This window comes from Equus przewalskii, chromosome 13, assembly GCF_037783145.1.
Source record: "Equus przewalskii isolate Varuska chromosome 13, EquPr2, whole genome shotgun sequence".
Lineage (NCBI taxonomy): Eukaryota > Metazoa > Chordata > Mammalia > Perissodactyla > Equidae > Equus > Equus przewalskii.
Genome location: NC_091843.1, coordinates 84676395 through 84702409, shown reverse-complemented (window position 1 = coordinate 84702409; position 26015 = coordinate 84676395). Strand labels below are relative to the sequence as shown.

Sequence of the window (26015 nt, the reverse complement as noted above, 5' to 3'; positions counted from 1 at the left end):
CTGTCAATCTCTCAGAATCTCAATTTCTTCATCTGCAACAGAGAGATAATTAAATGCATCTGGCAGGTTATAGTGAAAATGAAGGATACTGCAGGGAATGCCCCTGGCCCAGTGCTGGCCCTCAGGTGACCTACAGAAAGTGGTGGCTGTGTTATATTGTTGCCACAGCTTGAGGAGAGGCAAGTCCACGACAGGGTCTCACATAGAATGTCTCCATTTTTGAGAGGAAGGCAGAACTGGTGCCGTGGCAACCTCGCTAAATGATGCCCATCAGGAATGTTTCCTGTTGCAGGTCATCCTGTACTCTGATCGCCATCAAAGTAATTTCTAAAATATCCTATTCCACCAGCCGCTAGATATTTGCCTAAAATAAATGACTCATTCTGCTACGTTTTAATTCCCACAAACTTGAACCCTGGCGAGGAGGACAGGAACTGCTTGCTTTTGCATAAAAATCTTCAAGGCTGTATAGAATGGCCGCTAATGGAAATAGCTCAAGCTTGTGATTTCAAAAGCAGCCCTGCTACATGCCCAGGAATTTCACTGTTTGAGCCGTGTTATCTCTGCTTGTCCAGGTTGGCCTCATGTTCTCTGGGACCCGCCCTGGGAAGCATGGCGTGAAGGACATAGACTGGTCCCTGGCACCCCTCTCCGTCCCATCCTAGACTGCATAGGGGCAGCTCCCAGCCCAGCACAGCCCATGGGTAGAGCCAGGTGAAGGGAGTATCTACTCTGATCCACAGTAGCCACAGGCGGTCTCCATCACCTCAGGGAAACCTTGGGGACAGGACAGCCTCATCCTCAGGTGGCCATTAGACCTGGAAAGAAGAAAAATCAGGCAGGCAGAGAATGAGGGTTCTGAGAAGTGCTTTGCAAGCCTGAGCCCAGCCTACGTGCCCACCTGTGGGGAAGCACGGCTCTGTCCTCTTCGCCACTCTCCTGCTGGCCCTCACATCCAATCCTGCTTGGGTCCGCTGGCAGGGGATTATGAAGAGTAATAGAAAGGAAAACATTGCAAGGCTTCCTAAGAGCCTGGTGCTTAGAAATGCTTTTTCATCTATTAAAATTGAATATGCACCATTCTAATCGCTCAATCTTCACAACAACCCTATGCAGTAGGCTTTGTTATGTTCCCATTTTACGGAGGAGGACACTGAGCCATCGAGGGGTCAAGGATCATGCTTGGGGCCACAAGCTGGTACGCAGCTAAGCCCGGGTTCACACCGAGCAGTCTACTCCCTGGCCCTCACATTGTTCCCTTTGCACATCAGTCCCAGGGACCGATAGGAGCATCTGGTCACAAAATCATGGAAACCAGCCCTATCTTCCTGCGTAGGACCTGATCTACTTGAAACAGGTTGAGGAAGTGGGGAAAATGGTCTCTGAGCCCAGAGGGCAGCCTCATCTAAGGACATGTGGGTTTGATACTAGACCAAGCCTGGTTAAAACCCCAAACCCAAACTCTCCCTCCTGAGCGCTGGACTCTTCCTGCCCTCTGTGATGCAAACCACCTCTCCTTCCTCCCACAGTGACGGAGATGGGCACCAGGACAGTACAGACAACTGCCCCACTGTCATTAACAGTGCCCAGCTGGACACTGACAAGGATGGAATTGGTGACGAGTGTGATGATGACGATGACAATGATGGCATCCCAGACCTGGTGCCCCCTGGACCAGACAACTGCCGGCTGGTCCCCAACCCAGCCCAGGAGGATAGCAACAGTAAGTGGGCACAGCCCAGGGCTGCGTGGGACCCCGGGCTCCCTTCAGCCAGGCACCTGGTGGCGCACCTCTCCCAGGGAACCGGCTTCTCTGAGTAGCCACAGCCTGTGTGGACAGTAGACGTGTGGTAGACACTGGTTTCCACCTCTGTCTGAGAAAAGCTGCTTGGCAGCTTCCGAGTGGCCCTAGGATGAGATCCTAGGAGCAGAGAAGCAGCCTCACGCACCTGCTCCAGGGGCTTGGAGAGCTGCTCCACCATCCCGCTTGCTCTTTTCACGAGGAGTCACAGCAGCACATGGCTTAGGTGGGGCCATAAACTCAGATGCCTGCGGGGCCAAGCAGATAAGGAAAGGGATGCACAAAGCCAGAAATGAGGCAGCAGAGAGCTGAGGACTGTGGCGGGCTGGTGGGGCATGCCCATCCACAGCTATGCAAATTCAGATATCTTAATACCATGATGTCAGCGGAACAAAACACACGGTGGGCCAGCTGCAGCCTAAGGACCACCAGAAATTACGGTCTTAGAGATGCTGTGGTGACAATAATTCCCCTGTTTTTTATACATTATAGTCCAGAAAGTGCTAGAGACATTTGCTTGTGTAAGGTCAGGCTTAGAATCCTCCAGTTGGTGAACCCCACTGTCCTCAGAGGACACCTAGAGTTTCCTGTAAGGTCAGTTTTGAATGGTTGCCCTCCACTCTGTCCCCAGGAAGTTCTTTTGATCACATTCAGTGGGGTTCACCAACCCACCACAAGGACTCTGGGGTGGGGGCCCAGGGCCAGCTCAGATGCAGCTGATTCTAGGGCTTCTCTCCCGATGAGGGTGCAAACCAGAGCCCTGGAGGTGGAGCTTGGGCTCTCTTCCGCTCCTTGCCCAGCCCGTTTGTCTGTCGAGCAATGGTGGGGTCTGGGCGGGGGTGTCGGTACGATCAACCTCCTCTCCCCTCCTCCTCCGCACTCAGGAGACGGTGTGGGAGACATCTGTGAGACAGACTTTGACCAGGACCAGGTCATCGACTGGATCGACGTCTGCCCAGAGAACGCGGAGGTCACCCTGACCGACTTCAGGGCCTACCAGACTGTGGTCCTGGACCCTGAAGGCGACGCCCAGATCGATCCCAACTGGGTGGTCCTGAACCAGGTGAGTGTCACATGGTCGGCAAGAGCTCAGCTTTGCCTCTCAACACAGGCCCTTCTGAGGGCAGTAGGTAACTTTGGAGGGTGCTGACTGCAAGCCAGGCGCTGTTCCACATCGCATTTATTCCTCACAATAGCCCTACGACAAAGCAGTCATCAGCCCCGTGGTACGGATGATGAGACTGAGTCTCATGAAGCTTTACTGGTGGCTCACGGAAGCACTGCAGGAGGATGGCTGAGATTGCTGGCATTGGGACCCAGTTGGTCTGACCCTAGAGCCAGGCTCCTGATCTCTCTAGGAGACTGCCTCCTGCATGTCCTGGTCACTGTGTGACTGAAGGAGGAAGGCACAGAGAGGCTTAAGCTTTCTAGCATCACCCAGCAAATCACCTTCATTAGAAGTGTACGTTCTCCAAGTAAGAGTTTATTGGATCAGCTTAAATGACAATTTCAGCAAAATTATTTCTATTCTGCTTTGAACTTTTTTTTTTTTTTAACAAATTAGTCCTTTCTTTGAGCACATAATCAGGTACAGCAATTCCTCAGATAATGAGATCTTTACGTGGAGGTCAGACATCACTTACCACTCACCCATGACGCCTGAGGTTCTGGGCGTCCTTGAGCTTTCTCCAGGCCCTCTAGGATTGCTCTTAACTCCTCCCACTCTCTCTGCAGGGCATGGAGATCGTGCAGACCATGAACAGTGACCCCGGCCTGGCAGTGGGTATGTCCAGGGCCTCAGTTACCACTTGTGTAGAATTCACTCTTTCCAGGTGTTCCTGTGGCTTGTCTGCCTTTCTAATGTCTTATCCTGATCTCTGCAGGGTACACCGCTTTTAATGGAGTTGACTTTGAGGGGACCTTCCACGTAAACACCCAGACGGACGATGATTATGCCGGCTTTATCTTTGGTTACCAAGACAGCTCCAGCTTCTACGTGGTCATGTGGAAGCAGACAGAGCAGACGTATTGGCAGGCCACCCCGTTCCGAGCTGTTGCAGAACCTGGCATTCAGCTTAAGGTGGCGGTTTAAAGTCACTCGTCTCCCTTCCTTCCAGGATCTTCACCCTCCTTTTAAATTGTGGTTTCTCCCATTTGGCATTTAGTTCATCTGAGAAGTTGATGCATTTGTGCTAGTGTTCAGGTCAGGGCCCTGCCTTCATTCCCACGTACGAGCTACATTCTAACCCCTGGGTGCCTCTAATGGTGAGAACGTCAACCCGAGTAAAGATTTGGGGGTACATCTTCAGGCACACCATGTTGGAGATGGGCTCGTCTGTTTCCTTGAGAGGGCTGACTTTGAAGGCTGAGCGGCTACGCCTGTCCTTCCTGCTGGGAGAAAAGGCAGACTTCAAGCCCCCATCAGACAAATGTGGGGAACGATGGATTTACAGCAGGAAAAATGTGGAACGGGCTAGTGGAATATTGGCCAGTGCTGATTACTAATGGGTTGGGGTCACCTCAGTAGACATGGCACTTAAGTGGTTATGCTTTTGTCTGAATCCAAGGCAGCCAGATCATCCCCAAGAATTCACCACCCTAGGCACCCAGGAAGGGTGGATGGTCTGTGCATTCTGTTCTAAAGCCTTGCCTGTGTCATTGTCCAGGCCGTGAAGTCTCAGACAGGTCCAGGGGAGCATCTCCGCAACTCCCTGTGGCACACTGGGGACACCAGCGACCAGGTGAGGCTGCTGTGGAAGGACTCCAGGAACGTGGGCTGGAAGGACAAGGTATCCTACCGCTGGTTCCTGCAACACCGGCCCCAGGTGGGCTACATCAGGTAGGCGGAGGGCCCGTCTCCTCACCTGGCACCTGAAGCAAAGCGCCCGCTCATTCAGCACCGCAGAGCCCTTGCTGCCCTGAGCAGTCCTGACCCTCAAGGGCATGCCAGGATTTCTGAGACCTCAGACTGACCACTGGACAGGAGGGCCAAACTGGGGGTGGAAGGACCTTCACAGGGGGAGGTCTCAGCACTGGGGGCCTGGTGCACTTGAATGGTGATCCCTCCTGCTGTGCTCTCAGAGATGCCCGAGCGTGGACACACTGACCGGTATGGGGTGGGACGTGGGGCTGAGTCTCCATCCACACCGCCCCTGCAATCCCTCTGGGCCCTGAACGATCACTTATTCGAATATGCCCCACTGCACCGCAGGGACTCCCTTCCAGTCCGTCTTCCCTCCTGGACTGTAAACTCCGTGAGGACAGCGCCTGTGTCTTAGTTTAGCTTGGTCCCCAGTGCCTGGCACGATGCACGCGGCATGAACTGATCTTCACGTGTGCCAGTGTCATCTGCCTATTTTCCTAGAGAACTATTTCAGAACAAAAGCTAAAAACTATCCCCAGAAGTTAGGATGGCTTAGGACTACATCTCTGAAGTTCAGACTTACGTATTGTGCTTCCCGTCTCATTCCTCAGACTTACAGATCAGCGCCCACGCCAGCCTCCGTAGCGCATTTGGGAAGGTATACCGATTGCCTTCCGCTGACCAGGGCAGGAAAGCAGCCTAGTGGAGAAAAGGAAATCACGAGGGCTAGTTCATGTTTTGCTCTTCTCTGAGACATTATGTCAAATGTTCTGTGTTTGTCTCACAGTAACGTAATCATGTTCTCAGCCCGATTAAGCCTAACACCTCTTTCTTATAACAAATATTTTGAAATGTACCCTCTTCTGTCCCAAAATGAAATCATAGAAAATAACCTACCTGCACCTATAATTTTAGAAAATCAATTTGATCCCTAAGAATATAATAGAGAAAAGAGAATAATTTATAACAAAATCTTGTAAACGCTTGGGCAGAACCACACCAGAACACAGAGTGAGACAGGCACTTGCGCCGTTACCTGGAATCACTGTGGGGGTGACATTCTAACACAGGCTGTGGTTTTGGTGACTTAAATACTGCAGTGGTCTTGCCAACAGTGATGGGAATTTCTATAATGGTGGACAGCTCTTAATTTTCAAACACAACAAAGTACTCAACAGTTTCTCAATTTACCCTAGAAAATTCACTTTATATTAAAACTGCAATAAGTACTTGATGTTCACAAGTGAAAACAAGTTAGTTTCTAGGCCTGGATAATTGTACACAGGCTCTTCACTTACCCAAGTGTCTGGAGGAACATTCCAGAAGTGTATGGGATGCAGGAAAAGTTTTGATTGTTCTCTTCAGGATATTGTAAGCCATCAGCATCCCTGGCTTCTGTCACTGAATGCCACAGTGACAGTCATAAATACCCTCACAAATTTCTACAGCCTTGCTGAGGGCACGCTGTCACTCCTGATGAGAATCTCTGCTCTGAGATTCCAACAAATGATATCAGTCAGACCTAAGGAGAGGAGCCGTTTTTCAGCATGGTGTCTAGACAAGGTAACTCACAAGACAATGAAGTCGCAAAGCCTCTTAGTCCTGGGTCGTATTGCGACCCAGCAAGTTCCCATCAAGTTTGACTCTGTGCCCAACATCGTGTTACACCTTTGGAGAGACAGAAGATAGAGCACATGGACACACGGTCCCTGACCTCATGGAGCTTCCAATCTAGCAGGAAAGGGGGACAGCTGGAGCACAGTGCAGGTCTGTGACAAATGGAGTATGAAGGAGAGAAAGATGCGGGTGTCTGAGGAGTGGGACCCTGGTCTCATGATGAGCACTTCACCCTGACCTCGGTTTGAGTTTCACGGAGACCCGCTCGGGCTGTGTTGTCTGCAGGGTACGATTTTATGAAGGCTCCGAGTTGGTGGCTGACTCCGGGGTCACCATCGACACCACCATGCGTGGAGGCCGGCTTGGCGTCTTCTGCTTCTCCCAAGAAAACATCATTTGGTCCAACCTCAAGTATCGCTGCAATGGTAACGTACAGTCTTGTTACTGCAAGTATTATTACTCGAACTAATCAAATAATGCCACCTCATTTTTATAGCACACTTTCCTCCCAGAAGCCCAAAGCTCATGCACATTAAAACCTGATAGTCCCTGTGTCACCAAAGTAAAAGGTAGATTTCACTTTTCCTATTTGATGGAGGAGGAAATCGAGACCCATGGAATTAAACTGCTTGGTTTAGGATTCAGTCAGGTTTAATTTACAGGCAGCCTTTATTTTCATATGGCTCAAACATAATCAGACTAAAAATTTGCTCTGCCTGCTAATTTTCTCGAGGCCTGTGAATGAGCACTCCTGGGCTTTAAGCCAACAATTTGCAGAGCAGCCTGAAGTCGAAAGTGGCTGCCCGGGCCAGCTGGGCAGGCTGACACTGACCCCTACAGGATGCCCGCACAGCAAGAGAGGGACGGGCCTCCAGGGTGTCAGCAGCCTCACTAACCCCCGCTGTGCCTCTTCTTGTTTGCAGACACCATCCCAGAGGACTTCCAAGAGTTTCAAACCCAGAATTTCGATCGCCTGGATAATTAAACTGAGGAAGCAATCCGTAACTGCTTCTCCAAACACTAAAGCCATGTATTTTTTAACTTCCTTCTTTATATACACTGTGGCTTTCTTTTACCAGCCCAAATATATCAAACTTTTTATATGAATGTGCCAATAAAGAAGAGATAATTTCTAAAAACCGTGGTACTCAGACATCACTTACGTGCGGCTCAGGCTCGGATGGTGTGTTGTTCTCCTAGGCAGCCACGTTGAACTCGTAGGGGGATCTTTTTCCTCAGACCAGGTCAGTGTGAGATGGAGCGTGTGCGTGACTCAGAAGGCCCAGCCCAAAGGTCTCACCTTCGGTCACTGCAGTTAGCATCATACAGAAGCCTAACTGTCCATGCTCACCTCTGCAGCCTCCTTATTCTGGGTAAGGAGCCTCAGAAACGTGTGCCAGGGGTACCTTCCCTCTGAAGACTTTTCCTGACCAATCCTGGGCCAGATTTGCCCATTTCTTTCTGATACCCGCCCCCACCCCCGACACCTTCCACACAGACTATCCCAGCACCTTCCACTGGTTATCACTCTTACGTATGTATTTGGCTCCCCCTAGTGGATATCATCTCGTTGAGCATAAAGGGCCGTGTCTTACTCCAGTCAGTATCCCCGCTGTGTCGCATAGTACCTGGCATATAGTAGCTATCAGTAGAAGTTTGCTGGTCAGTTGGATGACCGCATCTTAACTAGAGGTCAGTAGTGCAGATGGATCACGTAAGCCCTCCTACGACTCAAAAGCTGCTCACCACACGTGCCCTGACCCCAGTGGTGTCAGTAGCGTTGCTCTATGTACAGGGTGGAAACTTGCCTAATTGATGCACTAGCCTTTCTGCCATTCCATTTGTAAGGCAAAGATCCAGGCAAATTTTTATAAATTCCCTAAGCATTTTGTTTTAAAGAATATTGCTGGGTAGTAACATATCCTCCTATTCCATAATTCCTGGAAATATCTTAAATCATAAATAAAGGATAAACACTCCGAACACAGTTTTATCACAGTTTCCGTCGTCAGACAGCACCGTGGCACAGTGTGAGCAACGTGAGAGACGGAAAGCCTGCAGGGGTGTGGGCTCACAATTCAGGGAGAGCGATCTCCCACATCCGGGTCTTCAGTGAGTGGACAGAACTCAGGCCTGTCTACACGTTGTTCCCTCTGACGACACTACCTTGTCTCCCCGGGGGGATCCTGCTTCAGGAGCGGCCGCCCAGGGATTTCTGGGCCATATTGCTGCCATGGGCTTTTTTCCACCTGTGGTTCCACATCTACAAATCGTTCCCAACTCCAAAAAGCCTGGGAAAGAGAAGCAAGTTTTATTGGGTTGGAGGTCGTCATCTCTCAATCTTCCCCTTTTCCTCACTTTTTGTGTCTCACTGAAAGCTTATTTCCTGAGCCCTTAGGTTCTCTCTCACCCACGTGGCCCTCCCCCCCCCCACCCCCCACCCCCGGCTCTGTGGCACAGTTGTGTTCTACCTTTAGAGCTATTTTAATGTCCTTTCTCCAGAGTCCTGGCCACTTTACTAGGCAGTCTGTGCCTCTTCCTGAGGGGTTTCATTCTAATCACTGAAGTACATACCAGAGCCTGCACGTGAAATACACTGACGTCCCAGAGGAAAGTGTGTTGGTTGGTCAGATCTGGATGTGAATCTCAGCTGAATTCTTATAATATCTTGATCTGACTTTCAGTGAACCTGGTTTCCTTATCAAAACCATCGTGTGGCTCCTATTTCTCCCCTACACTGCGGGACTGCGGGAAAGAGGAGGCAGCCTCCCTGAGCACGCCTCCTCTCGCCCTGCCCCACCCCCCCCACCCCCCCACCCCCCCACCCCCCGGCCCCGCCATTTCCCTGCTGCTGGCTGTGCAGTTGCTCCGAGAAAGCAATATATCTGCAGGAAAGTTTCAGCAGTTAACCAATACTTTTGTGTCCATAACCATGCTAGTACCATGGCCCACAGGAGATCTAAAACATGACTCCAGCCTTTAGGGAGCTTATTACATTGTCGGGAAGACAAAAGTTATTATATACAAACAGAGAACAGATAGAACAGGTAGATCCAGTGGTGTGCTGGGGCCGGTGCGTACCAGATCATGAGAGCCAACCATTCAATTTTTAGGAATTTTGTGAGCAAGTTGTTAAACTGTTGATAGTTTGAAATTGGCCATGGGGGAAGTAGTTACACCTCAGAAATTGGCAAACACTACAAATCAGGGCTCCAGAAAGTTGACTGTCAAACACCTACCAACACAGAACTCGGTACACTCTTGTCTTATTCCTAGTCATCCCTCCTCAATATCTTGGAGGCTGGTGTAGAAATCTTGGAACTTTCAGGAAACTTCCTGTGTAAGCAGTGAAGAAGTATTCCTAGAAGAAAACGTAGGGAAGCAGCCCCTCAACGTTGGTCCTGGCAATAGTGTTTGGGATGTGATTCCAAAAACACAAACAGCAAAAGGGACCACATCAAACTCAGAAGCTCCTGCACGGCAAAAGACGCGATTAACAAAATGAAAAGACAAATCACGGAATGGGAGAAAAATTTTGCAAACCATATACTCAATAAGGGTTAATAACCAAAATATATAGAGAACTCGTACAACTCAAGGAAAAAACAAACAATCCAATTTAAAAACAGGCAGAAGAACTAAATAGACATTTTTCCAAAGAAGACAACAAAAGGGCCAACAGGCACATGAAAAGATGCTCAACATCGCTAAGCAACAGGGAAATTAAAATCAAAACCATAATGAGCTAGCACCTCACATCTGTTAGAATGGCTATTATCAAGACGACGAGAGATAACAGGTGCTAGCAAGGACGTGGTAAAAAGGGAACCCTTGTGCACTGTTGGTAGGAAGGCAAATTGGTCCAACCACGACGGAAAACAATATAGATGCTCCTCAAAAAATTCAAAATAGATCTACTATATCATCCAGCAATTCCACTTCTGGGTATTTATCCAAAGGAAATGAAAACAGGATTTTACAGAGATATCTGCACTCCCATGTTTATTACAGTGTTATTCACAATAGCCAAGAAATGGAAACAACCTAAATGCCCATCAACAGATGAATGGATAAAAAAGATGTGGTGTATGTATACAATGGAATATTATTCAGCCACGAGAAAGGAGGATATCCTGCCATTTGTGACAACATGGGTGAACCCTGAGTGCATTCTGTTAAGTGAGATAAACCAGACAGAAAAAAACAAATACTGTGTGATATCACATGTATGTGGAATCTAAAGTCAAATTCATAAAAAGCAGAGAGTAAAATGGTGGTGACCAGAGGATGGGGAGTAGGGGGATAAGACTGACGTTGTTTAAGGGTGCAAACTTGCAATGAGTTGTAAATAAGTCATAGAGATCTAACGCACAGTATAATGAATATAGACAACAGTATTGCACAATTGTCAAACTTACTAAGAGACTAAAAATCACCCCAACCACTAAAAACGAAAGGATAGTTATTGAATGTGATAGATGTGCTAAATATCGCTACAACGGCAATCATAAAGGTATCAAATTAACACCTTGTACACCTTAAATTTACACCATATTACATGTCAAATATATTCAGTTTAAAAAAAAAGAAATAGAGAAGTGGAAAAAGTTGTGAAAATCAGGAAGGCCTTGAGAGAGGCCAGCCAGATGGCCGCTACACACTATGGGAAAGGACTGGCAGGTGTGGCGCCTTCTCCCACAGGTCCCACCCTGGGATGTTTGAATGTTTATACTCAACATTAGCACAGTGACTCAAATTCCTATGAGAGTTCCATTCAGGTTAGTAAGGTCCTCATTGGGATCTTGTTAACACCTCTAGGAGTCCAAGCCATCACTCACTCACCAACTTGGATGAATTCATTGCACTGCCTAGTCTCCCCTTCCGACTTCTCCCTGAGATCAAGGTCCTGAGAGGACCGGAAGTGTGACTGGGAAAAGGAAGAGGCACGCACTATGGGGAAAAGACTTGCCTGGGTAGAATCCACAGGATGTGTGACGGGTTCTTGGGGCAGGAGGAGGCACGAGGGGCATCAGGAGGAGGCCCCAGGGCACGGGGGCAGGTGCACAGAGTGGGGTGGAGTATGTTTTGTTTCCACCCAAGAAAGAGAAAGGAGGCTCTTCCTTCTCCCCTCCCAGGTCATTATTCCTATATCTCAGAATTATTACAGGCAATTGTCCTTGGCTTAATTTTGGCCCTGGGCTCTAGAGTCAAGGAGAATGAGACAGATGCAGAATCCAGCCACCTCTTATTTAAATATCTGTAAGCACTTTTTATGGCCCAGACTAGGAAGATAACTCAGAATATACTCAATGCAACAAAATAAGAAACTTGTCTAGAGGTGAGGACAATTGAGAACCAGGACATTTATAATATGAATCTAGGGGCGTGGGGTTGAGGGGCCCCTGTTTGGAGGGCACACACTTGGGGTCCCTAAGAATACCAGGACTATAAAAGAGGGCTCAACCTTTCCTTCGGAGTCATGAGAAAAATCGCCTCAGTGAACAGCTCCAAATCTTACATCACTACCCAAATCTTTATAATAAACAAAATCTTGATCAATAAACAACCTCAATCCACTGAGAAGTTTACCCCAAAATGTCTTGAGACAGTATAGTTTCTTTAGTGGGTAAATGTCTTCCATTCCTGAGAAAACTTAGAATTCAGCGTAGAGATGCTGAACCCACCATCCTAATATTTTTGAGTGGTATTTGGAATTATCATTGAATATGTGGTATTTAAAGAACTTGAAATATTTAAGAGAATTTGGCATATTAGAAAATCTAATGAATTCAACTTGTGATTTCAAATAAAAATGTATCTTTGAGTATTTGATTTTAGGCTTGTGTTTTAAATTAAAAAGTATGTGAGAATTTGGCTAAATATATAAATAACAGTGAAGTGGTTAAGATAACTTATAATTCTCAATATTTATAAATCTGTATATTTAAAAGAGTTACTTAAGTACCTTGGTAGTTTTTGTTAAATGACAGAAAAATTAAATTTATAAATGAAATTTAAACATATTAAATTTAATATTACATATTAGCATGGTATTTTATATATTATAGACTAATAAATTTACAAATGCAATTTAAAATGCCTAAGGAGATTTAATTAACAAAGTTTGCAAATGGGACTGTGCATTAATCAAGAGCTTAAAAGTGATTATAAATTTTGCTACAGAGTAATAAGATTTGTGTATTTATAGAGTGCAGTAGAGTAATAGGATTTTTAAGTTGAACTTATAAACTTAAGGTTTTGAATTTGTATCCTTAATTAATCAAATGCTAATTTTAAAAGCCAAAGTAGCCATAAATTGTGTTTTCTGTGTACAAAAGCTGCCCTCATTAGCAAAATCGAAACCAGCAAAAACCAGCCCAGGGACAGTCAACACTGACAGGATGATTTTATTTGGAGGGAGCCTGGGGAAAGACATCCTCAATCCCTAATAAGTGGCTGGCAATTGTTCTAGAGCACAGCCCATTTCTACAGTGGGGACTGTCACTGTGCAGATGGGGAAAGCTCTGGGGCGTCACCAAGCAGCTGGCTCAGCACTGCCGAGTGGCCTGGGCAATCCTGCTCGCAGCTCTCAAACCCCTCGTTTGCCAGCCACACGGACCGACGACTGCACTGGCCCCGACCTGGGGCCCCGAGTAGGGATGTGGCAGGGAGCACCTCTCTCTCCCCTGCTCCCTATGTTAAACCTTATAAGGAGGCCTACACAGGTCCACTTCTCTGGAGGGGTGGGGTAAATGAGGCTGCAGAATGAAAGCCCACCTCTTCTGGCTGGACCCTGACTGAGAAGTAACTGCAGCCTGTTTCTCAGTTTATCGTAAAAGAATGAAAAGTATTTTCCTCACATCACCCACCTCCTCAGCAGTGTAGTGGACATGAATCAGGCCTTGAACCCAGGTTTATGAGAAAAACCAACTTTAATCCCCAAATTTCAACTTGTTTTTATTTGGAGAGCTCATTCTGCCAGACTCCAGAGAAACATTCCTTCAGCCTTTCTCTGGGTTTCCACTCTCCTCCCAGGATTGAGGCTCTAGGATGCCTTCTCAGCCCCACGGTGTTGCTGGGTTGGGCATCTGTCCACTCAGATTCCCCCGACACGACCATGGTCAGCACCCACCCCCCTCTCCCTGAGGCTGAAAGACGACAGCTGAGGCCCCCAAATCTGTCTGAACCTGGGCGGCTCGGCTTTCTCTCCCGGCCCTCACCTGTGGGGCTGCAGGAAGCCCTGTGGGCTGGCCTCCCCTCCTTTTGCTCTGCCCTCTTGGTGTGGGAGGTCCTTCCCTAGTCTAAAACTCCTGCACAAGTGTTGTTTCTATAAGAAGGAACAGAATAGAATGAAGGTTACGAACGTGTCAAAGAAACCAGTGAGCAGTTTAAATTGGTTCAGCAGAATATCAACTGAGAGAAGTAAGGGTGATTAAATGACATAAATGGAAAAAAAATAAAATAGAAATAAACAGCCTTGGCTTTATCTCCCAACTCACATCCCCAATGCTGGACCCCAACTCAGCTTCTTGAGCCACTACAAATTGGACCTGCGTTGTTCAGCTCCTACTGTTTGGATTAGTTCTTAAAAGTAAAAGACGTCTGTGTTTAGACCAGACCATGTCCTTCACCCTAGAAATTCCACAAATGGCCCCAAGCCGAGTGCTCCAGCGGGTGGTGGAGCCAGGTCCCAACCCTGCTCTGGAGGGGAGCCCCCGGAAGTCACAGCCTCAGTTCAAAGTACCCTGAACGATGGGTTCATTTCCATCCTTCATCCACGCTGTGATCTAGCACACAAGGCTCCTCCTCCCTGAGTTTAACTTGCTAACTGAAATCCAATTTATACACCATAAAACACAACAGGGTGTCACCGTGGGAGCGTGTGTGTCCACAAAAAAAGCCGTCCAACTAAGGGGGAACATCGGTCTGAGATCCCACGTCTGGAAAGTCCCTTCCAGCCCTGTGGTTTCTGTGAGCTCCTGGAGGAAGAAGATTGTGCACTGTTCCCCTCTGTACCCCGCCCTCGGGCCCTCAATGAAATGTTTGTCCAGTTGGAAAAGCCAACTGCGCCAAGCCCAATAGCGGGAGGCTTCACATTCTCGTCTTTCTCCATAGCGTCCCCTAGGGGGCAGCAATTCTCCAAAAATAGCCCTATTCTGAATAAGCTCCTTTTTAGCTAAAGATGACTCTTAAAGATCATTAAAAGTAAAAAATAACAACCACAATTTATTAAACACTTACTCTATGCCTAGCGCTGCGCTTACGAACTCTTATTTACCAAAACATACAGACTAAAAAAAAAAAAACAACCTCACACAAAACATCCTAACTGAATTATTTCGAATTAGGCTCTGAATGAACACTGAAGTCTCATTCTCTCAGCTGTCTTTCAGGAATCGCCTAAGAGGACTTTTCCCTTGTCCCTCAGCCTAAATTCACATGATAGTCTCCTCTGCAATCCAAGCAAAGAGCCAGTCGTCCACCCATTCATCACACTCATTCATTCTTCAAACAACCATTGAGCAATTACTATGTGCCAGGCACTGTGAGGGACACAAAAAGGACACACATCCAGTCGCCTTTAGTCCAGCCTCTGTATGAGTGAAAGCCATTTTCATTCTAATACTGAGTATAATTGCAAAAGCGGACTTTATTTTAGAATTGGATGAACCTTGAAGCTGATCTCTGGTTCCCTTGCTTGCTCTCCACTATAAGGCGCTTGTCTATTGGAAGAACCTCTGCTTACTTAATCCTGAGAGCTTTCAGCTGGGTCAAGAAGCCCCTCGTCCTGAATGCGCCACCAGGAGGCACAATTTTGCAGGGAGCAGAGGGCAGCTTCCCAGGCCTGGAGAGGTGGCGGACAGAAGTTGATTGGGTCAAAAACTGTTTGGCCTGCGCCGTGTTTTTATTGTCATTGGGTTTTTGTTTGTTTGTTTTGTTAAGGTGAGCAAACATGGAAAACTTGGAAGAGTTCACATAAAGCCTGGATTTCCAGCTTCTCTTAAAAAATCGAAAGCTCTGACCTCCCATCTGCGTTCCTACACAGGAATCCTGCAGAGGGCGGTGTCCCCTGCACCTCCCATGCCCATGCCCCCCTCTTCGCTCATTCGGCTCCTGCCCGGCCCCTGTGGGTGACCGAGTCTGGGACCCTGGACTTGCCGTGTCCAAGGCCCTCAGCAAGGTCTACAGGGAGTGCAGAGAGGGGTGTCCACTCCACCCCTAGGCTGACAGCCTGGTAAGTAACGTGTCCTGGTCCCACAGCTAGTGGATGGCAAGGCCTGGCCTCTAACCCAGGTGTCCTAATGCCTTGTCCCAGCCCGGTTCCACAAGAAACAGACAGGCTAATTGAGGGCGAGTTATGAAAGTGGGGGCGGTTTCAGGAAATGGAAAGACAAAGAGTGCAGCATCCCTCCCTACGTTCTTCTCCACTCCTCCCCAGCACCACCAAACCACACAAGAGAGGGGAGCTGTTCCCACCCCTCCCGCCACCCTTGACAGAGAAAGTGGGGAGGGTGGTCACTAACACCTGCAGAGGGTAGGGGTGCAGTGAGGGCTGGCCCACCAGAGCTGCAGCCTTGGGGAGAGGAGCACGGCCACCCTGTAAATCCCCAGGAGAAGCCAACGAAATTAACAGCCAACCTCAACCTCCCCCACACGATTGCTCAAACCCAACCAGAGCCAGGTGCAAGGGGGGCCACTGATGGAGAGCACCCATGCCAGCCCCCCAGACAGAGAGCAGGATGGAGAAGGTGGGCAGGACACCCAGCGCTTTCCTACTCCACCTTGATTTGGCTGTACGGCACCGCCCCTGCCCCAGGCATCGGACCAAAGACAGGGAGGAAAAAAGACTAACAACAGTAATTGCTCCGTTTAGAGAGCCTTCCAGACACTTTGCACACATCACCCCTAATCCTGACAACTACCCTGCAAGGGGCGGGGGGAGGGGAGGGGGAGAGGAGAAGAGGATTCCCTTTCTGTAACTGGAGAAACTGAGGCCCAGAATGGTAAAGGGACTTGCCAAAGGACACCTACTTTACAAATGGCAGAGGCAAGATTCAAAGCCGCGTCACTGGCTCCAAACCTGCCATGATCCTGTGCCTACAGAAGAGAGTCAGCAGTTGTGCAGGAAAGAGTTCACACAGCAGGCCTGACCCTGCTCTCCCTGAAAAGCCCGCTGGCAGAGCTGGCCCTTGGCTGGTGTCTGAGAAACTGGATTTCGGAGGCTCCCACCACTCCCAGAGCTGGTAAGAGCTCGCTGGGCCTCAACGGTGCAACATGGTTTATGCTGAGCACCTGCCGTCCTGCTGGGAGCCTGGAACTTGGGAACATGCTGGGCAGAGAGCGCTGACGTGTCCAACCTCCAGGACAAACCTGGGCACTGAGTGTTCAGTGAGCTTCCAGGTAGGCATTTCACACGGGTCGTTGCAACTCCTTGCAGAGAGAATGAAACACATCCCATGTGACCCTCCAGGAGAGGAAGCTGGGAGGCTCCGCACCTGGTTCCCTCGAGATTTTGCCCCATGCCCCTTTTCCTTTGCTGCTTCTGCTTCGTATCCTTTGCTGTCACAAACCATCGCTGTGAGCTCGACGATATGCTGAGTCCTCTCACCGAGTCACGGAACCCGGGCGTGCTCTTGGGCACCCCTGAAATATGGGTCACCTCTCTCCAGCAGCTGAAAGACACCTGGGGGCTTACAAGTGAAAAGACTAAACGAAACGCTCTTTCCACATCCCTAATGAAGAAATAACGGGAAATTGGGACCCAGAGGTAGAAGTTGAGGCTGATAAACAAAAATTGCCCGTAGAGCCAGAGAAGCAGAAGCAAGGTGGAGTCACTGATACTGGGCTTGTGCGGCAAGGGGCAGAGGCCAAAGGGAGAGGCTTATTTGGCTAGCCCTGCACCTGGAGAAATTTAAGGTGGGGACAATGGCTCCCAATATCTGCTCTACCCTTCTTTCACAGTCAGAGAGCCCACAGTTTTATCTGGAACGTAGATGCCTAGAATAAGACTATATCTCCCAGACTTCCTTGCAGCTGAGTGTGGTCATATGACTAAGTTCTGGCCGATCGCATGTAAAGCAAACAATTCGTGGTAGCTTCTGGGAATCTTCTTTTAAAGACTGTTGATGTTTCCTCTTCATCCTCCTCTCCTTCCTCCTACGCTGGAATATGGATGTAGTGGCTGGAGCACCCGAAGCCATCTTAGGTTGAGGAGGAAACTTTGGGAATCCAAGTGTCATAGCAGAGAACAGGACAGAATTGACACCACGGAGTAACACACTGGCCCTAAAATTTCTACATCTGGACTTTTTGAAAATGAGAGAGAAATTATAGTCTGCTTATTTGGGGCTTTTCTGTTATTCTCAGTTGAATTTAATTCTCCCTAATACAGAAGAGATTGAGGATGAGCAAGTGTTTATAAAGTTACGTATCTAAAACCATAGAATCACCAGATTTTTTATCATAATAAATTTTTTTTTAAGATTTCCTTTTTCAACCTCCTCTTTTTATAGTTGGAGAAACTGAGGCCCAGTCCCCTCTGTGACTTGTCAGGGTCACACAGCCGGTTAGGAGCAGAGCCGGGACTAGGGCCAGGTTTGGAGACCCGCAGGCCCACGCTTCTCCTTCTGCTGTGAGACCCGCCTCAGCCAGGCCAGGCCAGGGGAGGTCCAGAAGGCTGTCCTCCTCCAGAGCACTCAAAGGGAGACGCTGACGGGACACACATGACAAAAGCCCAGGGGTCTCCGGGGAGGCCACCCCCACTTCCTGTTTTGATGGTGAAGACCCAGCAGTGGAAAGTAGGCACATCCTGGGACTTGAGATGCCCCGGCTCTCCTTCTCGACACCTGCCTCTCACCCTCACCAGACTCCACAGGTTCATCTTCCCTCAGAGTTTAAAGCCCGGTCTACTGGGAGTGCCTCTGGCCCATATGGTGCCTAGAGCAGAATCGAAGCTAGATTTCAGCAGCCCCTGTGCCTCTGTGGCCCGCTGCCTTTATGAAGCGCACAGACCAAACAACTTTATACAGAGGCCCTGGCAACCTCAGGCTTCAGAAAGAACTCACTGGGACCCAGCTTGCGTCCCAATGCACACCTGACCCTGCTTACATCAAGGGAACTTTTGTTCCTACTGAGAAACACTGTGGCAGATACCGCCACTCATCACTCATGGACATCAAACTGCCAGCACCTGCAAGTCCTTGTTTCTGAGCGTTCTCTGGTGCTGAGACCTTCTCTGCCTGAGGCGCAGGCTGGACGTGCAGAGGAATTAACAGCCCCCAGGAAGAGCCTCCAACCAGCCCGCAGCACCAGGCTAAGAACCACTGCCAACACAACAACACAGAATATTTGGCTGTTGCATCTATTTGAAGGAGCTTTAAGGAGCTTTTCTGTATCCGGCAGGCTTCCTTATGTCACTCCAGGCTAAATTTGTCCAGTTCCACACAAAAGAATGTCCAACCTCACTAGGAACCAAAGAAAGACAAATTTGAACAATAATGAGTGCCATTTTGTACTTTTGAAACTAGGAGCAATCAAGGAAGACTCGGAAGTCCTGTGCTTGAAGGGTTGTACTCATTTATTGCCGCTGACATTGGACCTGAATCCACCACCTTTAGAAAGAAATCTGCTTGGGGCACCAGCCCGGTGGCGCAGCCGTTAAGCGCACCCGTTCCCCTTCTCGGCGGCCCAGGGTTCACCGGTTCGGATCCCGGGTGCAGACATGGCACCGCTTGGCAAGCCATGCTGTGGTAGGCGTCCCCCATATAAAGTAGAGGAAGATGGGCACGGATGTTAGCTCAGGGCCAGTCTTCCTCAGCAAAAAGAGGAGGATTGGCGGCAGATATTAGCTCAGGGCTAATCTTCCTCAAAAAAAAAAAAGAAAGAAAGAAAGAAAGAAATCTGGCAACACAGAGAAGAGCGACGAAAGTGCCCACCAGCTTCTGACCTGACAATTGCACAAGCAGAATTTATTCCAAGACAATGATTCAGATGGCAATAAAAGCCATATGTGGAAAGATATTTATAGCAAACTTACCTCTAGGAGAGAAAAAAAAGGAAAAACTTAATGCCCAACAATTGGGAAATTGTAAGTAAATACAGTCATTAATGTAATGGAACATGTCAAACAATGTAAAGTGCCATAATAAGTATTCAGAGAAGAAGATGGAACAGAGAAAGCAGCATCGTGATTGCTGTTCATTGTGGGGCAACGGGCGGGAACGCCCAGGGAGCTGTCAAATTCGTGTTTTGGTGCCTCACTCTAAAAGGCGAGAGAGCAAACTATCAGAGTAAAAGCAGCTCAGAGAGGGGAGAGAGGACTAAAGGGATCAGAGGAACACTGAAAAGAAAAAAAACATAAATAATACCCTTCAGGAAAGATGCGTGCTATAGTCTGAATGTTTGTGGGCCCCCCAGATTCATATGTTGAAATCTCAACCCCCAAAGGTGATGGTATTAGGAGGGAGGCGCCTTTGGGAGGTGATTAGGCCATTAGACTGGAGCCCTCATCAGCGGGATTAATGTTCTTATAAAAAAGGCTCCAGAGAGAACCCTCCAGAGTGAAGACACAGAGAGAAGGCATCAGCTACGAACCAGGAAGGTCCTCCCCAGAAGGGGACCATGCCAGAGCCTTGACCCTGGACTTCCAGCCACCAGAGCTGTAAGCAATCAATTTCTGTTGTTTGTAAGCCGGGCAGTCTGTGGCATTTTGTTCTAGCGACCCAAACAGACTAAGACGGTATGCATCCACGAAACAAGAACAGAATGTTATATTTAGGGAGGGAAAAGAATAATCTGGGGGCTGGCCCCATGGCCGAGCAGTTAAGTTTGCGAGCTCCACTTTGGCAGCTTAGGGTTTTGCTGGCTCAGATCCCAGGTGTGGACCTAGCACTACTCATCAGGCCATGCTGAGGTGGCGTCCCACACAGCAGAACAAGAAGGACCTACAACTAGAATATACAACTGTGTACTGGGGGGTTTTGGGGAGAAGAAAAAAAATAAAAGATTGGCAACAGATGTTAGCTCAGGCCAATCTTTAAAAAAAAATAATCAGGGGCTGGCCCCGTAGCCGAGTGGTTAAGTTTTCACACTCTGCTTCAGCGGTCCAGGGTTTCCCTGGTTTGGATCCTGGGTATGGAAATGGCACCGCTCATTAGGCCCGATGAGGCAGCGTCCCACATGCCACAGCTAGAAGGACCCACAACTAAAATATGCAACTATGCACTGGGGGCATTTGGGGAGAAAAAGCAGGAAAAAAAAGAATAATCAGAAAACAGACAAGAGCTCTCAGGAGTTAAAATTATGATAGCTAAAATAATAAATTCAACGGAAACACTAGAAGATAAAATAGAGAAACTATCCAGTAGAGGGAACAAAATCAACAGAGAGAAAAGATGACTGATCCAGAAGGCTGGATACCTACCTAATAGGAGTCCAGAGAGAGGGATCAGAGACCATTTCCAGGAGAGCTGAATTGGCCAAGCCAAAGGCATGTGCCCGACCCCCATTGAGGACAGAGCTGGGGTTTGGCCCTTTGGGGCCCCACACACGACTCCACCCAGGTGTGTGGTTCCTGAAAGGGAAAGTGACAGGTGCCATTAGGAAGTGAGGGTTAGATGATGGACAGCCAAAAACTATAAATGTCACCAGGCAGGAGCACATGTTGATGTGTAGGAAAACAACACTCTTCTCCAACTACTGATGGAACACCCTAACGAGGATCTTAGCATCCTACCAAATGCAAAATCTCCCCTCTAGACGTTTTGCGCATCATCATCAGGGAGATTTCTTGTGTACATCCTACATGCCAGATGCTTCACGTAGGTTATTGCATTAAAGCCTTACAGCAAAGCGAAAAAGAAAATGCTCTTCGTATCCACGTTTGACAAATGAGAGAAGTCAAGAAGCAAGTTCACCCAGCTAATGAGGAGGAAAGCCAGGGCGTGAACCGAGGTCATCTGACCCCGGAGTGAGCCCCCTCCCCCATACCCCACAGGACTCCGCATGCCTCTCCCAGAGACCCAGATGCCCCACTGAGCTTGAGAACCTCCGCAGGGCCACGTCCCAGGAGCACGGAGCTCCGCACCTTGGCTCAGAGAGCCCGTGGCGTCCCTGGTCACAAACGGGAGGGACCTCAGACCTCCCCCGGTCAGTTTTTTAGTTGACATATAACATTGTATTCTTTTCAGGTGTACGACATAATGATTTGATAATTGTATTCATTGCAAAATGATCACCACACTGTCTAGTTACCATTTGTCACCACACACAGTTACAAAGTTTTTTTCTTGTGATGAGAACTTATGATTCACTCTCTTAGTAACTTTCAGATACGCAATTCAGTATTACTAACTACAGGCACCATGCTGGACATCACATCGCTGTGACTTATGTATTTTATAACTGGAATTTTGTGTCTTTTGGCCCCTTCGCCCACCTTCCACCCCTCACTCTCTTCTCACATCTCACTCAGGGGCTGCCTGTGGGGTTTCTCAGGCTGTGGAACAGGAACCCTGCTCTTTCCCATATGGGAAGCAGCACAAAGCAGAAGCTCAGGCGGTTTCAAGAGCCCAGACAGCTGACACTTCCTCCCAAGCAGCAGCAGACAAGGCCCCCAGGGCTTCCCCAGCAGGAGAGCAGCTATGAAAGAGCATCTGGGCCCGTGGAAGGTTCCATGGCACAGGCTGTGGGCTGGGTGGAAACCGCCTTGGAGCACCCTCCCCCACCTTTTCTGCCTCTTTCTCACTTGCTCCTTTCTTTTAAAATGCTGACCTGGACAGGGAAGCTGTCAGTATTTAAGAAACATTAATTCTAACTCCATCAGACATGAAATCTCTATAAAAGTTCCTGCAGTGGGTCCCAAGCTCAAGCCACAGATTCAGGTGTGCGAAAAACTTTTTTTCCATCACTGAATTTTATTTGTTTTGATCCGCGTCTCACCGACGTGGCAGAAACGTAGTCTGCATTTGGAACGCACTCACCCCCTGATCCTAGGACCTCGTCAAAGTCCCCCGAGCTTTGAGGGGTGGGGTCTTCGGTGTCTTCTTGTAGCCCATGTGTCTGGAGGGGGTCACAGATGGTCACAGAGGAAGGGAGGAAAGTCCTTCAGATCAACACGGTTTCATTGATCTTCTGGCCAGTACTGAGCAAGGTCCAGCGGAATTTTAAAAAGGAACATAATCCTGGTCCTTACTCTCAGGAAGCTTATGATCATTGAAGAGAACCAAGACTTCCACATAAGTAAATTAGACAAGACACCCTTGGGGATGGCACAAGGCCTCGCACACGTCCGTGTGTAATGAAGAGTGAGCCGGGTGGGTACAAGAGAAGGAGAGAGAGGCGGGAGGCGGGCGGGGGAGGAGTTAGCACAGGTGGTGCGTCAGCTCGCTAGGGCTGCTCTAATAAAGTGCTGCGAACTGGGAGGCTTAAACGTCAGAAGTTTATCGTCTCACAGTTCTGGAGAATTGGTTTTGGAAACCAAGGTTCCTTCTGAGGGCTGTGAGGGAAATGATCTGTTCCAGGCCTCTCTCCTGGCTTGTTGATGGCCATCTGCTCCCTGTGTCTCTTTATATCGTCTTCCTTCTGGGTATTTCTGGTTCCAAATTTCCCCTTTTTCATAAGGACACCAGTCCTATTGGATTAGGGCTCACCCTAATAACCTCCTTTTAACTTGATCACCTCTGTAAAGCCCCTGTCTCCAATAAGGCCATATTCTGATGTACTGCAGGTTAGGACTCCAACATTATCCTTTGTAGGGGACACAATTCAGCCCATAACAGGTGGCCTCAGGGAGGAAGGAAAACTTGAGAGACTTGACATTTGCCATTGTGAGGGGGCAGGTCCCCAGGCACAGATGGACACTGGGCAGTTCTGACTTTGTGATTACTGAATAATTCCCCAGGGAAGTTCTTCCAGGGGATTTGGAACTGCAGGAATACCTTCAGGGCCAGAAGACATCACGTTGGGCAGGCCTCCTCCATGCATGCCCCAAATGTGGGGGCAACAGACTGCTGGCCCCTGGGGAGACTCTCCCAAGCCATGAGCACTGGCTGAAGCCAAGCTCTCAAATTTTCCCACCAAAGCGGAAATCTGCTGGGACCCACATAAAGACCACAGTGAACACTGGTTCGGAGGGCAGCAAGCAGCCACAGTAGGCTGAAGGGGAGGGAAGACCTTTTACAATGTTTCCACCCCACACACAAACACAGGGAAAATCAGACACCTCCCTCTGCCCACTTGGATGGCTTATGGGTCCAGGACGCAGACAGGATGGAGGGAAGGAGGAGGGCCCCTGGGCCCGGGCCTTACATTCACAAACGGGCTTTATTCTAGACTTTCGATGTTATTTCCAAATGATGTTTGTTATGAGCCCAACTGTATCTTCCAAAAGTTCAAATGTTGAGGTTCCTAATCCCCAGGACTTCAAAAGGTAACTATATTTGGAGACAGGATCTTTAAAGAAATAATTAAGTTAAAATGAGGTCATTAGGGTGGGCCCTAATCCAATACTACTGGTTTCCTTACAACAAGAGGACAACTGGACACAGGCACACAGAGAGAAGACTATATGATGAGATGGGGAGCAGACAGCCAACCACAGCCAAGGAGAAATGCCTCAGAAGCTGCCGACCCTACACACACCTTGATCTCAGACCTCCAGCCTCCAGAACTGAGACAGATTCTGTTGTGTAAGCCAGCAAGTCTGTGGTGCTTGGTTATGGCAGCCCTAGCAGACGAATACAACGTAAATCCTATTCACACTGTATGTGTTTTTAAACATTAATATTTTCAAATATGAATATTTTTTAAAACTATAACATTTTAACCTGTTCCGGCATTTCTGGACTTTTAACATATTGAAAACCATCACCACCAGCTCTCAAAAAATAAAAGTGGCCCTGTGTCTCTGCACTCCCGAGCTGCCCCGCTGCAGGGCCTCGGCTGTGACGAGAGGATCCAGCAGCCCACCTGGCAGCTCTCTGGAGATCTGGAATGACGGTGTGCCTGGACGCAGCCTTCATATCTGGCCCGAGAGCCAGCTGGCACCATTAGACCGAGGAGAGGGCTCTGAGCTTTCCCAGCAGGCTGGCAACCTCCCAACCTCCCTCCTCCCAACCCCCATACAACCATCTGGAAAATAAAAATAATACCTTCTGCTTCCTACTAAGCTCCAGGGACCCTGTGAGGAACAGAGAGAGATTACCCAGTAAGCCCCCCACATTCCTAGAGAAGGTCGCCCTGGAATAGGCTAGTGTCCGGCCTCATTTGCTCTAAATAGCAGAAGTAAGATGCTAACCAGTGCTCTCTCCAGCTGCCTGGCCTGGCCTCAGGTCCATTTCTGCTTCCAGCCCCGCTGATTGCAGGCAAGGCTTCCCACAGGGCCCCCTCGCTCCTCCCTGCAGCCCGTCTGAGGTTCAAGCAACTGAGAGGTGTGTTGAGCGGTGCTATGCAAACCCAGCGCTCTCCAGTCACCCGGGGATTTGTTGGAATGCAGATTCCTATTCAGCAAATCTAGCTGAGGCCCTGAGCTTCTGCATTCCCCCTGGGGATGCAGATGTTACTGGTCCGAGAGGAAAAGCGCTAGACAGTATAGCAGGAGGGGATTTTAGTCTCAAATGCATTCTGGCAGAAACCTGGACTCCCAGTCAAGCAACCTGATGGTCATTTGGAGGGAAGTATGACGTTCTCCCTGGCAGCTCAGAGGGGTGCAGATCTGCCTGAGCTTCTGCCCAGCCACGTTTCCTCACTTTTCAAGGTGCGCACGCAGCGCCAGAGTCCAGGCAGCGTTTATCCAGCTTTCAGTCCAGCCCAGCAATTAATCTTTAGGTCAGCGCTCTGGGAATCCAAAGGTGGGCACAGCTCAATCTTGGAGTGTCCCTGAGAAACAATATAGCCCCTCTCCAGAGGGGCTTCTCTGAGCCTCCCCTCCCTCCGGCGGGCGCTGGCCAGGCCCCAGGGTCGATTCATTCTGATTAATTGCATTTTTCCTGGCAGGGCTTCCGGGCTCATGAAATTTGTCTCTTGCCAAAGGCGAGGATCAGCTGGCAACAGAGAGCGGGGGCTGCAGCTAATCAGGTGCAATCGTTTTTTAATGACATCTTTTTCTCCCTAATTATCAAAATCACGTGACTCACTTTAGAAATTTTAGAAAATGTTGAAAAGTATAAAGAAGGAAATAATTCTGCAATCCGACAACTCAGAAATAATCTGTTTTAACATTTTGAACAATACCCTTCCAATCTTTTATGGGCTTAAGTGTACTCGGTATGCAGTCCTACATTGGGCTCCCCAAATTCTTCGAAAACATGATTTTCAACAGCTTCATAATAGTTTTCCCAAACAGACTGTGAGCAAGTTGAGGACAGGACTTGTTCCGTTTTATATTCCTAGAATTTGATAGACAGTCGGCAAAATTTTGTTGAATAAATGAAAATTTCCTGAGTTTACTGTTTACTGCATAAAAAGCTATACATTTTTCTATTTTACATTTACTTCTTTTAAGGTACCAGTATGCTAAAATTTGGTAAATATAATTTCAATCCCAGTTGAATCTCTGAAGACTACATAAGAATAATATAAAAAATATAGATAGGGGCTGGCCTGGTGGTGCAGCAGTTAAGTGTGCACATTCCACTTCGGCGGCCCGGGGTTCGCCGGTTTGGATCCCAGGTGCGGCCCTGGCACCGCTTGGCAAGCCATGCTGTGGTAGGCATCCCACATATAAAGTAGCGGAAG

At 48.5% G+C, this 26015-nt stretch overlaps 1 protein-coding gene and 2 long non-coding RNA genes across 4 annotated transcripts in view; 1 reads left to right on the top strand and 2 right to left on the bottom strand.

The window, feature by feature from the left end:
* The window catches only part of THBS4 (thrombospondin 4), a 42763-nt gene extending 35343 nt beyond the window's left edge, over positions 1 to 7420 (top strand). The window contains exons 16-22 of the mRNA XM_070571539.1: positions 1530 to 1723; positions 2686 to 2864; positions 3536 to 3584; positions 3685 to 3881; positions 4468 to 4640; positions 6567 to 6706; positions 7205 to 7420. Coding sequence (XP_070427640.1) covers positions 1530 to 1723; positions 2686 to 2864; positions 3536 to 3584; positions 3685 to 3881; positions 4468 to 4640; positions 6567 to 6706; positions 7205 to 7266 — 994 coding nt within the window. The 3' untranslated portion in view covers positions 7267 to 7420. The remainder of the gene's footprint in view (positions 1 to 1529; positions 1724 to 2685; positions 2865 to 3535; positions 3585 to 3684; positions 3882 to 4467; positions 4641 to 6566; positions 6707 to 7204) is intronic.
* Positions 4531 to 6698, bottom strand: LOC139075355 (uncharacterized). Of its 2 annotated transcripts, XR_011525704.1 has the most exons (4): positions 6520 to 6698; positions 5963 to 6186; positions 5282 to 5363; positions 4531 to 4672 (listed from the first exon to the last, which is right to left on the bottom strand). It is a non-coding gene; the product is annotated as an uncharacterized lncRNA (long non-coding RNA). The 2 variants fall into 2 exon arrangements; XR_011525703.1 differs by lacking the exon at positions 4531 to 4672 and having other exon boundaries at positions 5227 to 5363.
* A 24-nt stretch (positions 7421 to 7444) lies between the features above and the next one.
* Positions 7445 to 20853, bottom strand: LOC139075354 (uncharacterized). The gene is made up of 4 exons (XR_011525702.1): positions 20704 to 20853; positions 9521 to 9642; positions 8856 to 9026; positions 7445 to 8572 (listed from the first exon to the last, which is right to left on the bottom strand). It is a non-coding gene; the product is annotated as an uncharacterized lncRNA (long non-coding RNA).
* Between the last annotated feature and the right edge of the window lie 5162 nt (positions 20854 to 26015).